At 42.0% G+C, this 13,874-nt stretch overlaps 1 protein-coding gene across 2 annotated transcripts in view; it reads left to right on the top strand.

The window, feature by feature from the left end:
• The window catches only part of SGTB (small glutamine rich tetratricopeptide repeat containing beta), a 63,361-nt gene that overhangs the window by 33,712 nt on the left and 15,775 nt on the right, over nucleotides 1-13,874 (top strand). For both annotated transcript variants that reach the window (XM_030193198.1, XM_030193199.1), the window contains exons 5-8: nucleotides 1,367-1,466; nucleotides 4,898-5,002; nucleotides 8,927-9,065; nucleotides 9,178-9,240. In XM_030193198.1, coding sequence (XP_030049058.1) covers nucleotides 1,367-1,466; nucleotides 4,898-5,002; nucleotides 8,927-9,065; nucleotides 9,178-9,240 — 407 coding nt within the window. The remainder of the gene's footprint in view (nucleotides 1-1,366; nucleotides 1,467-4,897; nucleotides 5,003-8,926; nucleotides 9,066-9,177; nucleotides 9,241-13,874) is intronic.

Here is a 13,874-nt window from a genome sequence, read left to right as displayed (position 1 = left end):
AAAAATTACAAGAGGACCTTACGAGACTGGGAGACTGGGCGGCTAAATGGCAGATGATGTTTAATGTGAGCAAGTGCAAGGTGATGCATGTGGGGAAAAAAGAACCCGAATTATAGCTACGTCATGCAAGGTTCCACGTTAGGAGTTACGGACCAAGAAAGGGATCTGGGTGTCGTCGTCGATAACACACTGAAACCTTCTGCTCAGTGTGCTGCTGCGGCTAAGAAAGCGAATAGAATGTTGGGTATTATTAGGAAAGGTATGGAAAACAGGTGTTAGGATGTTATAATGCCGTTGTATCGCTCCATGGTGCGACCGCACCTTGAGTATTGTGTTCAATTCTGGTCGCCGCATCTCAAGAAAGATATAGTAGAATTGGAAAAGGTGCAGCGAAGGGCGACTAAAATGATAGCGGGGATGGGACGACTTCCCTATGAAGAAAGACTAAGGAGGCTAGGGCTATACAGCTTGGAGAAGAGACGGCTGAGGGGAGACATGATAGAGGTATATAAAATAATGAGTGGAGTGGAACAGGTGGATGTGAAGCGTCTGTTCACGCTTTCCAAATATACTAGGACTAGGGGGCATGCGATGAAACTACAGTGTAGTAAATTTAAAACAAATCGGAGAAAATGTTTCTTCACCCAACGTGTAATTAAACTCTGGAATTCGTTGCCGCAGAAAGTGGTGAAGGCGGTTAGCTTAGCAGAGTTTAAAAAGGGGTTGGACGGTTTCCTAAAGGACAAGTCCATAAACCGCTACTAAACGGACTTGGAAAAATCAAAAATTCCAGGAATAACATGTATAGAATGTTTGTACGTTTGGGAAGCTTGCCAGGTGCCCTTGGCCTGGATTGGCCGCTGTCGTGGACAGGATGCTGGGCTCGATGGACCCTTGGTCTTTTCCCAGTATGGCATTACTTATGTACTTATGTACTAATCTGTAATATGCGCTGTATTTTATAAAATATGTAGATAAACATGTAGAGAACACACTTGCATTTACAAATTTTCAGAGTAAAGTAAATTTGTACATCAATATTTGTGGGCTGTTATGGCTGGTACTGAGAATCTATGTTGCTTTTCTTTGAAAAAAAACAGCTGCCTTTTTGAACCTGTCACATAGGCATCCTAGTGTCAAATTATCCTCTACTTGTCAGCGGAGCTGTGGCCAAGCTGAGGCCTTGTGAGTGCATGCCCAGTCCTGAGTGACCTAGGAAGCAGAACTTTGACCCAGGAATCAAACCTAGATCTTTGCCTGTCAGTACACAGCACTTGCCACTGGGCTATCCTCAGTTCTGAAGACTTTCCCTGTTTTGTAGACAATATGTTTTGCACTTACCTACAATGTTCTGAACTATTTACAGGTAATAATCATATGAAGGAAGAGAACTATGGGGCTGCAGTGGATTGTTATACTCAAGCTGTGGAACTTGATCCCAGTAATGCTGTCTATTACTGTAACAGGTAAAGAAAAATTACCAGCTTTTAAGAACTGTACAGATAAGTTGATGTTGTAGCTTCTGCATAGACGATGTGGGTCCAGGAGTGGTGACCATTTTCTTTCTCCTCTTGAATGCTGGTGTTGGCGCACAGGTGATGTCCTGGTTAAGCATTCAATATTTGTTTTCCGTTTTGAAGTAGTATAAGTTGAAAACATGGCATCAATAACATAGCCAGACAGCACAAAGTGGGTGGGCACAAAAAGTCCTCTCTGCCCAGTGGTGTAGCTACTTGGGGCCTGGGCCCCTCCCACCCAAATTGTTTTGGATGGCATGGGGGTCCCCAACCCCTGCCAGCTGAAGCTTTTCTCTAGTGCTGTTCTCTACACATTGCCTACCCTGCTTCCGCTCACGTCACGTGCGTGCTCGGTTTTAGTGAAACTCGCGGCGTGAGGGGAAGCAGGGCAAGCAATGCGCAGTGGGGACCCCCACCAGCCAAGGTGTGTGGGGGGTTGCGGCAGGGCAGGGGTTGCAGTGGGGAGGCGGGCCAAACTGTGCTTCCCCCCCCCCCCCCCACTTTGGGCTCCGGACCCCACAAACGTTAAGGTCTGGCTACGCCCCTGTCTCTGCTCCCCCCCACTCCCACCCCTTGCTCTCTGCCCCTTCCTTGTCCCTCCTGGTGAAAGCCCTGCTTAACTTAAAAATATTAATACCTGAACTGGCAGGGATGCTGAGGCCCAACCAGGTGAAGACCTCCCTCTGCAGTTCACGTCAGCAGTCTGCAATAGCTCCCTATGCTTGCTGACCTTGGCACCTGCACGTGCTCAGGTTTCTGGGCAATGTGCAGTTTTGGGGGCATGCATGAAAACTGAGTATTTGTGGATACCAGCATCAGAGGTTCATAGATCTGCTGCCGATTGCTGTGCTGAGTTGCAAAGTTTTGGGCACCATCGGGATAGGTATTCAACTAGTGGGGCTTGGCAATTCCCAGCAGCTACCAGAAGGGTGTATTGCTGCAAAGTAGGTGAGCCCCTGCCTGCCTGCCTGTGTCCACCCATATCTACACCCCTGCACAGCAATAAAAATATGCAGTTTATGTATCTTGATCCCTGCCATTGCAATGCAAAGAAATCAGGGTGTTTTGATCAGCTCTCTCCCGATGTATGACTTGGGTACTGCGAAAGCAGGTGGACCTTTCTTTTGAACAGGTGATGTTTAGTTCGACTATGATATGGGATCAGGGATCTCGGGAGGAAAAAATCTTTCTTAGCAAGGCCTGTATCCTGGGGAAAAAATGCATCGTAAACCATTGGGTTTCCAAAAAGGCACCATCATACTGGTACTGGAGGAACAGACTCCACGAACTTATGTTAACGGGAATTGCGAGATGCCAGGCATACATCGAAACGCAGGCAAAGATTCATTAGGGTATGGGGGGCCTACCTGAATAGAATATCCCCACGGGCACGGAGTCAGGTCGTGAATGTACTGGGGTAAGTTTCTGAGGGTGAGTGGAAATCGGAGTCCAGATATAGATGTTGGAGCAAAGTAGGAATTTTAACTCTTGGGATAAGATGGGTGTTAATGGAGGGGGGAAGGGGGAATAAGGGGGGAAAGGCTATGTTAGGAATTGAGGTTAAAGACACTGTGGAGTTGTGATTAAAATGATTTCTAAACTTTGTAATCTAGGTATTAGGAATCATGGGTAGAGGGGGGGAGTTGGGAGTTTTGTCAGAGGACAGAGGTGGGAGTAGATTGCGTAGTATATATACTAGAAACGATGGGGATAAATTTAAAAGTTTTATTTATTTATTGCATTTGTACCCCACATTTTCCCGCCTCTTTGCAGGCTCAATGTGGCTTACATTACATTATGAATAGTGGAAATCTATAAGAAAATATACATTTAGTATTGCTTAAGGATCTTGGGTAACATGATAATAGTTAAGCAGGATAGTAGAGTAACAAAATAATTTCGTGAGTTGAATTTCTTTAAGCAGTTCTGGATATTTGTGTAATGGTTCACATTTGTTGATCTTTGTGGTATGCCTTGTCAAAGAGATGATGATAGTATAATTTCTGTCTTTGATCATATGGTTATGCATTTTGTATGATATATTTGTTTATGGATCCTCATATGTAATATAATACATCAATAAAAAAGTTAAAACATAAAGCACCTGTGGTCTTAAAATTTAAAGCACAAGCAGCATATTCTCAACACTGCAGCGCATAAATCAACGGGACCCGTTCTCACCAAAAAATATATACTGCTTCATTAGGGTCTTGAAGTTTACAGGCAACCAATCTAAAAATACAAACCAAATGAAAAAACTAAATACCAAGAAACTATACATTTAAAGAAATATATTAAAACCATTAATTCACCACTTTGCAGTTACCGTGTATGTAGCAAAGACAAACTTTCATCTTGGGTAGGCGCTAAAACCTGGCACATTAATAACGGATACTGTACACCTGACTTACCCACATTTAGTGTTATAACAAAAATACAATTAAAACTATACCAAATATAAAGATATTAAAAATATACAAATATTTGAATTGACAAAAAGTAAAAACATATAAAAACTGTCTTAATAACAGTATTGCTTGCATTAAGCAATTTATCAGTGCCCTCTAGTGTTCATCAAAAACTGTTACAATCTTTCTTGATTTAAACCTACAGATTGTAAAGAATTAAGTTTATATATCCATTGCGCCTCACGTCTCTGTAACCTCTGCATACGATTGCCACCACGATACCACAGTGATTCTTGGTCAATCACAAAACATCTTAGATCTTTAAAATAATGCATTTTCTCCATACAGTGGTCTACAAGAGGAGCATTCACATGACCCATCTTCAAATTAGATTTATGTTCACGAAGACGTAATCTCAAACAGCGACTGGTCATACCTACATATAGTTTTTGACAGGGACAAACAATCACATAGATTACAAATTCACTTTTTACAGAATAAAATTTGAACATTTTCTTTGCATTTTATTGGGAAACTTTTTTTGTATGCTTGGATTTAATAATAAAATGACGACTTAATGCAAGCAAAACTATGTATAACCATATGAAAATGCACGTAAATGTGATGTGGAATTGCTGCTGAATTTTCTTTCTACAGGATCTACACAGTTCTGCTTCAGAAGGAAACCTAGAAGCTTCATATCGCTGATAAATATGTTTGGGTCAAGATACTGTTTTCTTGCTTAGAAGTCAGGGTACCTCTTGAAAGTTCTAATTTGTAGAGCATTTAAGAGTATAAAGATTTGTTTTTCTACATTTCTTTGATTTTCTAGCCTAGGTATACTGGTGACTGTGCTGGAATGTCTTCCTCTGAGCTAGGTGGGACGTGCCTTTCTGATTCTGGTGACCATGTTATTGGGACTGAGTATTTAGATGTGGTTTTATTTAGTGATCAAATTATTTTGCTTTTCAGGGCTGCTGCTCAGAGCAAGTTAGGCAACTGCAGTGAAGCAATTAAAGACTGCGAAAGGGCAATAGCAATAGATCCAAACTACAGCAAAGCCTATGGGAGAATGGGGTATGTAAAAAAAAATGTCCTTTAATGCTAGTGCTGTGAGTTATGGCAGTTCATCTTAATGTTATGACATTGTCCCTGAACTCATATTCTGTCTCCAACTATAGTTGACCCAGGATATGCCATTGGTTGATCTTTTTGTTACTGATCTCCAGTTTTTTTTAAATTTAATTTAGAACATGTATATCCCACCCTTACAATGGTTAGACAGCACAAAGTGGAGAAAAACATATTAAGCAAGTAAACAGTAAAAACAGCATAATTTACACACATTTTTTCTTATAACTGCGTACCTGAGCACACCAACTAAAACTCTTATCCACACTTTCGTTACCTTATGGTCAGATTACTGCAACTTGCTTCTCACAGGGCTCCCACTATAACATCTCTCTCCCCTTCAAACTGTCCAAAATTCTGCTGCATAACTTATCATCCACCTGTGTCACTACACTCACATAATCCCTCTCTCTAGTCATTTCATTTTCTTCCTAACCGTTTCTGTATACAGTTCAAACTCTTCTACTGACTTGCAAGTACATTCATTGTGCAGCTCTCCCTACATAATTCCTGGGAGACTCCATTCATTTGATAAATCTCTTATATCTGTACCCTCCTCCTTCAGTGCCAGCTCCAGACTCTGTTCCTTTAATCTTGCTGTACCTTATGCCTGGAATAGTCTTCCTGCACTGGTACATCATTCTCCATCTCTAGCCTTATTCAAATCTATGCCAAAAGCCCATCTCTTTGAGGCTGCTTTTTAACTCTTAACCCCCTGTTTACCTGTTCAGTACCCATACTGTTTTAATCATTCCCACAATAAATAACTTAGAGGCCAGCTGAAACTGAAACCTCAAGTGTGGTTTTGTGAATGTGAGCCATTGAGAACCGCTAGAGATTGTCAGAGCTTGCAGTTTGCATATTTTGCTAAACCCATAATAAAACGGCGTATTTTACCTCCAAGCCTGTATATAATAAATGGAAACTGCTTTGGGTGTACCTCAGAAAGGGCTGGCTCTTGACATGGAGCACAGCTAATAGAAACTCAAAACTAAAAGCCATGGTGCTTTTTCAGTGACTGACTTTGTGCCATACTCAGAATGACAGCTAACATCATAAGTCCACAGAGAAGCTAATTCCTAAGGAGCTTATCCTCCCAAATTTACAGACTTGCTAGCCAAAGAGATTCAGTGGCTGAATCCCTGCCCATGCTTAGTTCTGAGTATGTGCGGAAGTGCCAGCATCCACAGCTGAAGCACTCCGCTGGCTTCCTCACTGCTGAAGCAGCATGGGCGGGGCAAATCTCTTCAGCTGGCAGGGCATCGCCATCATAAAAGATATGAGGGGGGAGGGGAGAGAGGATCTGAGAATAAATGCTTAGCCCAGGGCTGCCAAGAGGGGGGGGGGCAAAAATTCCAGGGCCTGGCCTCAGCGCTGGCAAGCTCTTCCTGTCTGCCTGCTTCCAGGTCTGTCCTCTCTCCTGCTCCTGCGTGCCGCCCAGGACCCAGATGATTGCATTAGTGCAATGTCACGTTAATGCAGTCATCTGGTTCCCATCTCCCGGCATGAGCAGGAGAAGACATAGGCTTGCCTGTGCCTGCCCCCTCCCCCCCCCCCCTTGGAGGCAGAGACAGAAAGGTAAGTGGCGAGCAGGAGGGAGTGGTGTTGCCAGTGGGGGGGGGGGGGGGGCGAAGCGCAGAGGTCCAGTTCTGCCCCCAGGCCCGGCTGTGTCTCTCGGCAGCCCTGGCTTAACCCCACCAATTTGGATTTCTTGCTGCGCCCCTGATGTGTTTAAGTTCCTCTGGTGGAGTTGAGGGTAGGTTCGTTGAGAAGGAGAGAAGTGTGTGAGCATGAGTTGCTTGAGAGTGAGGGGAGGAGATGTCAGTTACTGCAGGTTTTGTGTGTGTGCCATTTGCTCTTAGGGGTGGGGGAGAAGAAGAAAGGTATATCAGCTGCCCAGGAGGCTCATTCACTATGCATTATTAATGCATCTGTCCCATTAGAAATAATGTTATCACATTCAACAAGATGTGTTATCATGGTAGTACGTGTTACAGAATCTGCCTTTAGACTGTGAGCTGTCTGGGGAAAGGACTTGCCAACTATACACGAATAACCTCAGATTTGGAAAGGCAAGTGGGTTCAAAACCAAGACTACTAGACACATGCAACACAATACAAATCCACACAAGAAATGGTTCCTGCTTTGTAGACCTTACAGTATAGTCAAGACAAACATACAGGACAAAATAGACTTGGGAGAGTTCATTTATTTAGAAGATGCTGTGATCGTGAGAAACAGGGGTAAAGATGTAAAAGCAGCTTCAACGAGGTGAATTGCTAGACTGGATTTGTATAAGGCCAGGGAGGGAGTGTTATGCACCAATTCAAGAAGTGTTTTTTTCCTAAGGCATACAGTATCACTTGGTGGAACACGGAGTGGGGAGTTGGCATTTGTGGGCACAGGGCATATGCTAAAATTCTCCTTCTTAAGAATTGCCCCCTCTTGGCACCTCTGCTTCTTGTTCTCCAGTTCCAAAAGAAGCAAGCAGAGAAGGTGATAACTAGGGGTACACAAATGGGACAATTGCCCTGGGCCCCCATGTCACTGGGGGCTCCAAACCTCCCTAAAGTTGAAAGAGGGACAAGCTTTGGGGCCCCCTGCCTAGCATCTGCTGCCCCATGTCTAGCACTGGCTCTGACTTGCACAGTGTACAGGGTGAGTTTGCGACTGTGGCGGGCAGCCAACTTTATGAAAACAATTTAAAAAAAATATCTTTTCTTTTTGTGCTAGCTTGTAAAAAAAAAAAAATTCCAGCTGACAATCCTAAACTCTAGCGATACAAACAGCAATTGAAATAAAAATTGCATTGGCAAGGAAAGTTAGACTTGTTCCTCTGCAGTACCCTACAGTACCAGTGTGTGATGAATACAAATTTTGTAAAATGTGTACAGTAGGGACAAATGCAATACAAATAGCAAGACGAAGACCATGATCATTCAGCTTGGAGAGCTATGTCTGTAGTTAGCTTCTGTACCCACTCTGTGCGTGTATCTGCACAGGTGTTCCATGTTTAGAAAAAGTACTTATCCAGGCTATTTCATATTTTCCAGGTTCCTAAAATTCTGTAATGGCCGAATCTTTTTTTACATGCTTAGCTCTATAAAATTGTATCTTTTTGTTTTTTATGTAATTGAGATGAGGTACTGCTTGATGTAAGGAACAATTTTTGTTTTACTGACCTTGCAAAAGACTACTGCATTTAGAGAGTCTTTTACTATGCTGCAGTAGCATTTTTAGCTTGCGGTAGAAATCAGCTGACGGTAAACGCCGAGATGCCAATAGGAATATAATGGGCGTCTCGGCGTTTACTGTCAGCTGATTTGTACCACAAGCTAAAAATGCTACCGCAGCACAGTAAAAGACCCCCCTTAGATTACTAGATTTTCAGTGTCTTTGAAATTCAACATTTTTGTATTTATTGTGGGTATTAATCATCAACACTTTTCTGTTTTAATTTTTTTTTATATCACTGTATGTATAAGTCTGCATTATGTGTTAAAAGGATTTAACTCATGGCTGCTTCAAATCCCCTTAGGGCCCTGTTTACTAAGGCGCGTTAGCATTTTTAACACGCCTACAATTAGCGCACACGCTAACTGTGTAGACGCCTATAGGAATATTGTAGGTGTGTACACGGTTAATGCGTGTACATAGTTAATGCGTGTTAAAACACTAACAAGCCTATAACGCAGCTTAGTAAACAGGGCCCTTAGTTCCTGCTGTCATTTGTTAGTAAAAACTCAGATGTTGCCTAGTCCAGTCTGTTTATAAATTGTGTCTTGGTCTTGTTCAGCCTTACTTATGAGTTGATTTACTCTGTAAAAGTGTTCTGGTTTACTGTTTAAAAATGTTCTGTCGTTCTGTAGGCTGGCTCTGGCTGCTATGAATAAACATGAAGAAGCAATTGCTAGTTATCAAAAGGCACTCAATTTAGATCCAGAAAATGACTCTTATAAATCAAATTTAAAAGTAGCTGAGCAGAAATTAAGAGAAGCATCTAGTCCGGTGAGTTATTTATGATTTTTCCGTTGTTTTTTTTTCTAGGATGTTTTTTTTCTGCTTGATTCTTTTTAAAGGACTTTGGGTTTACTAATTTTCAGGTCTCATCTGTTTTCAGACTGGGACTGGATGGGGTTTCGACATGGCAAGCCTGATAAACAACCCAGCTTTTGTTAGCATGGTGAGTTGAGGTGTATTGTTATCCCTGTTTTCCTGACCCTATTCAGTCCTATGGGTTTCTGACAAACCAACCTTCACTTAGGGGATGGGTAGGAGGAGGAGGGATTATGGAAGAGCATGTACTGTTTGAATAGGGAGGAAATTAAGAGGGCACTGGAGTTATTTTGTTTTCTTTCGTTCTCAAGTAATTTAGGGTTCAGGCTGCTGTAGTAACTTGAGGAATTCTATTAAAAGTATTTGCCCCGAGAGATCACGTGACACCATGCCAGAGAGCGGTTGCATGTGAGCAGCTCTCCAGCTTCTGTCCTCTCCCTCTCTCAAATCGGACCATAAACAGACCCTCTGAAATATAAGCAGCCAGAAGAGGAATGAGAGCGCATAGTCTGAAAAGCTGAAATTGAGTCCTGGAGGCGGGTGATGATGTCGAAATCGACCCAAAAGGATAAGTTGAGGCACAAGCCGGCGGAAGCCAAAATGGCCACCTCACCAAGTGGAGCCGGCTCCTCAGTTTCCTCTGCATTGGTGGCAGAAATTATATCCGAGATGACTGCAGTGTTGGAAGAACTGTTAGAGAGAAGGCTTACACCAATCAACACAAAATTGGAAAAATTACAAACACGGATGGAGGACTTAACACGTGAATGCGTAGCCTTTCAAACAAGAACCAGCGAAGTCGAAGATCGAATGATGGAGGTGGAAGGCGTGCAGATAGATCTTATTAAGAAAATAGAGACTTTGGAACAAAAGGTAGAAGACTTGGAGAATTGTTCCCGGAGGAACAATTTGCGACTCGTGGGGCTCCCCGAAAAACTAGGGGGTAGAGACCTGGCAGCTACTCTGGAACACTGGCTGGCAGAGCAAGTACACTTCCCTACTAATATAGGCCCGCTCAGAGTGGAAAGGGCGCACCAGATAGGGCCCCGCCAGGCCAGCGATTCTCGACTTCAAGTGGTAATCTTGAAGGTGTTAAATTTTACCCACAAGCAGCTTATCCTGCAGTCGTCGAGAGCGGACAAAACTTTACTTTTTGAGAACAAGCGGATTATGTGGTTCCAAGACTACTCGGCGGGAGTGGCCGGGAAACGGCGTACATTCTTGCCTATTTGTGCTAAATTGTTTGCAATGAAAACACGGTTCACCTTGATGTACCCTGCAACACTGAAGATTACACATAATGGATCAACACGCACATTTGAGTCGGCAGGAGAGGCGAAGGAATATGTTAATCAACTAGAGAAGGAGCCGATGGAGTGTTCTAGTAGAGATTCACCGGACTGAGACCATGCGGAGCCGACACCAGCAAGACGCTTGGCGGAGGGCAAAACAGCGACTTTAACATATCCAGTTCCAGCAAAGGGTATGGATGTGAAATGAAGATGGACATTATAAAAGTTATACAGAAAGTAATAAGGTTCAAGTTGAGATGCGAGTTTCAGTGCACCGGGGATATGGAACAAGAAGGGGGAGGGGAGGGTTAAAGCTTGTATGAAAGGGGGATAGGTAAAAGGGCAATAAGGTATGAATGATGGGGTGCGGAGAAGGGGGGAATACTTTGAGATATGTCTATCCCCTTCACAAGTCACCATTTTTCTCTCCTTTTCAATGCTTATTTAACACCACACGGCGTATAGGGGCAGGGGGACATTGGTTTTGATTTGGTGGAGCTTAGGAGAAGGGGGGAGAGGATGGGGGGTGTCAATGCGTGATGGTTCCCTTTCAGGGGACGCTTAAGGGAGGGGGGAGGGAGGGGGGATAGGGTTTGGGTAGTGAGGAGGGGAGGGAAGGGGGAGCCAAATATAGCAAGACGGTCAGATGGGCAAGAGGAGGGAGGACAGAAGAGTGTACAGGGAGATATGGAAACAGTAAATTGTTAACAAAAAAATTTACTAAATCTAATTGCAGCTTAGACCCATGCCCAGGATTTCTACTGAATGTAAGCCACATTGAACCTGCAAATAGGTGGGAAAATGTGGGGTACAAATGCAATAAATAAAATAATATGAATGATGTGTTTTTGACTGCTCTATTTGATTCAGTTAGTGTTTGTCTGAAGGTAGATTCCCAAACACCAGCATTGAAGTTGTTTTAACACACGTAACTAAGAACCCAAATGGAAATCTGTCTTTACCCAAAAACTACCATCCAGTGACATCTATTCCACTGTTTACTAAGATAATGGAAGTCTTTATTTCTAAACAATTAGATGATTATTTATTGGAAAATATTTTACATTCATCTCAGTTGGGGTTTTGTAAAAACCACAGTACAGAGACAGTGGTAGCTTCCATCATTTCACATGGGAAACCTTACTAAATCAATGGCAGAAAACAATAGTTATTCAGTTTGATCTATCAGGAGCCCTGTTAGAGGCATCCAACCCAGAACAGCGTCCAAGATAATATTTGAGAATAATTTAAGGTATGCAAGTTTGGATTAAGATTTTTAGTAATATATAATGATTTGGGTGGTAAAATAAGATTTTGAGGCATTTCTTGTATGATTTCCTTCCATTGTTGCAGTCTGGCCCATGAAGACGCAGTCAGCAAAGCACAGAACTGTATCGGGCTTCAGCTACGCTAAAGACTGTTGTTTTCAACAAGGGCTTTAACTATGCAGAAGGCTTAGTTTTGATGACTAAGAAGGAAATTAATCTGATTTGTGCTGTACAACAAGACTGATACAATGTGGGAAAAATTATAGATTATCGGAACAACTGTGATTTCATGGACGTTTGGTCCAATGAACAGCGATAAAATCCTCAGTATATAGGATACATGTGAACTTAAGATCTCCTGTTTTCAATATCACTCCTATATGCAGAGAACATATATTTTATAGGAATGTTGAATATGTAGAAGAAAAATATAAGATTGTTTATTTGTAATAAGGAGAATCGTCCTGACAGTATTATGGTATACTGGCAATATTTATAGGGAAAAGAATTTTAGATACAAGGGTAATAATGTATGAATGTATAAAGTGTGGCAGATTAGGGTATGAATAAAGGGGGTATTTTATGATATGGGTGAAACATATGGGTGTTAGCTTTGTATGAAATTTGCATAATTTCTGAATTGTATCATATTTTCAATAATGTATGTACAATTAGAGATATATTTCTTGTTATAGTTATTTTATATATTAGGACTAGTATCAGAGATATAACTATATTGAAATTGTATGAAATCCAGGATAATAAGTTGTAATACATACTCCTGAAAACCCAACCAGCTGATGATTCCCCCCTCCCCCAACCACTGTTGTAGATGCTTAAATTTATCACTTAAGAGTAGAATAATTAAACTGCAGCCCATGGAAGCCTTTCATCTAGCCCACCTGTTTGGGAGCCGCTGCTGTTTAGCCTGCCAGTAACCTGAACTTCTGGGCCCATCTTTGTCCCACAAGCTCTCTCTCTGCCACATGACATCTCACCACTGCGCTCAGGCACTCGCCCTTTTATGAGATGTACCTAAGAACATAAGAGTTGCCCTACTGGGTCAGACCAAGGTTCCATCTAGCCCAGTATCCTCTTTCCAACAGTGGCCAGTCTGGAACCTAGCAAAGTCCCAAAAAGTATAAGAAAAAAAGGGGAACATAAATCAAATCATACTTCCAAAAGAATAATATCAAAAAATAATAAAGGAATAGAACCAACATGGAAGCAAAAGATAAAATAACTCCTTTTAATATAACCTCTAAAAGAAGATGAAAAAGCTTGGAGGCATCAGATAGATCTGTTGGATCTCTTATAGTCCAAAGTTATTCCAATTCCAAGCTCCTTATAGTTTCATCAATCACTTGCCTTTAGAGCTATAAACAAAACCACTGTGCTTCAGCATAGTAAAACTTGCAAAAAACAAGTAAAGTACGATATAGCTATCAACACAAACAGAAACTAAAATACAAATGTAAGACATAATGCACATAGTCAAAAATATGCAAATATAAATCAAAACAGCGACCACTTAACTTCAACCACTCCCATGGGTACAGCGCTGCAAGATTCTTTAAGAACTCCCGATGCCCACTAATGGAACAAGAGCGTTTCAGTCTCTATGACCTGCTTTGGGGGATCAAAAAGCAGCCGATCAAGAATATGTGTTTGCTCACAATTGGTTACTTAGCTATCATGGCGATGAGCTAAAACAACCCAAAAGTCCCCAAAAGTGGCAAGATTCCATGCTATTTATCCCAGGCATAAGCAAATGGCTTTTCCCACGTCTACCTTAAAAATAGTTTATGGATGTTTCCTCCAGGAATTTGTCCAAATCTTTTTTTAAACCCAGCCACATTTACTGCTTTCACCACTTCCTCTGGCAGTGAGTTCCAGAGCATAACTATACATTTAATTAAATAAAAAATATTTTCTCTTATTCGTTTTAAATGTGCTACTAAGTAACTCCGTGGAGTGTCCCCCTAGTCCAGTGTTTCCCAAGTCCAGTCCTCGGGTACCCCTTGCCAGTCAGGTTTTCAGGATATCCACAATGAATATGCATGAACTTGGTTTGCATACGTTGTGTCTATTATATGCAAATTTTTCATGAGTATTCACTGTGGATATCCTGAAAACCTGACTGGCAGCGGGTACCCGAGGACTGGACTTGGGAAACACTGGACTAGGGGACACTCCACAAA

The sequence above is a fragment of the Microcaecilia unicolor genome, chromosome 2 (assembly GCF_901765095.1).
Source record: "Microcaecilia unicolor chromosome 2, aMicUni1.1, whole genome shotgun sequence".
NCBI classification, from domain to species: Eukaryota; Metazoa; Chordata; class Amphibia; order Gymnophiona; family Siphonopidae; genus Microcaecilia; species Microcaecilia unicolor.
Note: the sequence above shows the minus strand (reverse complement) of the source record. Positions and strands in the feature narration are given on the sequence as shown.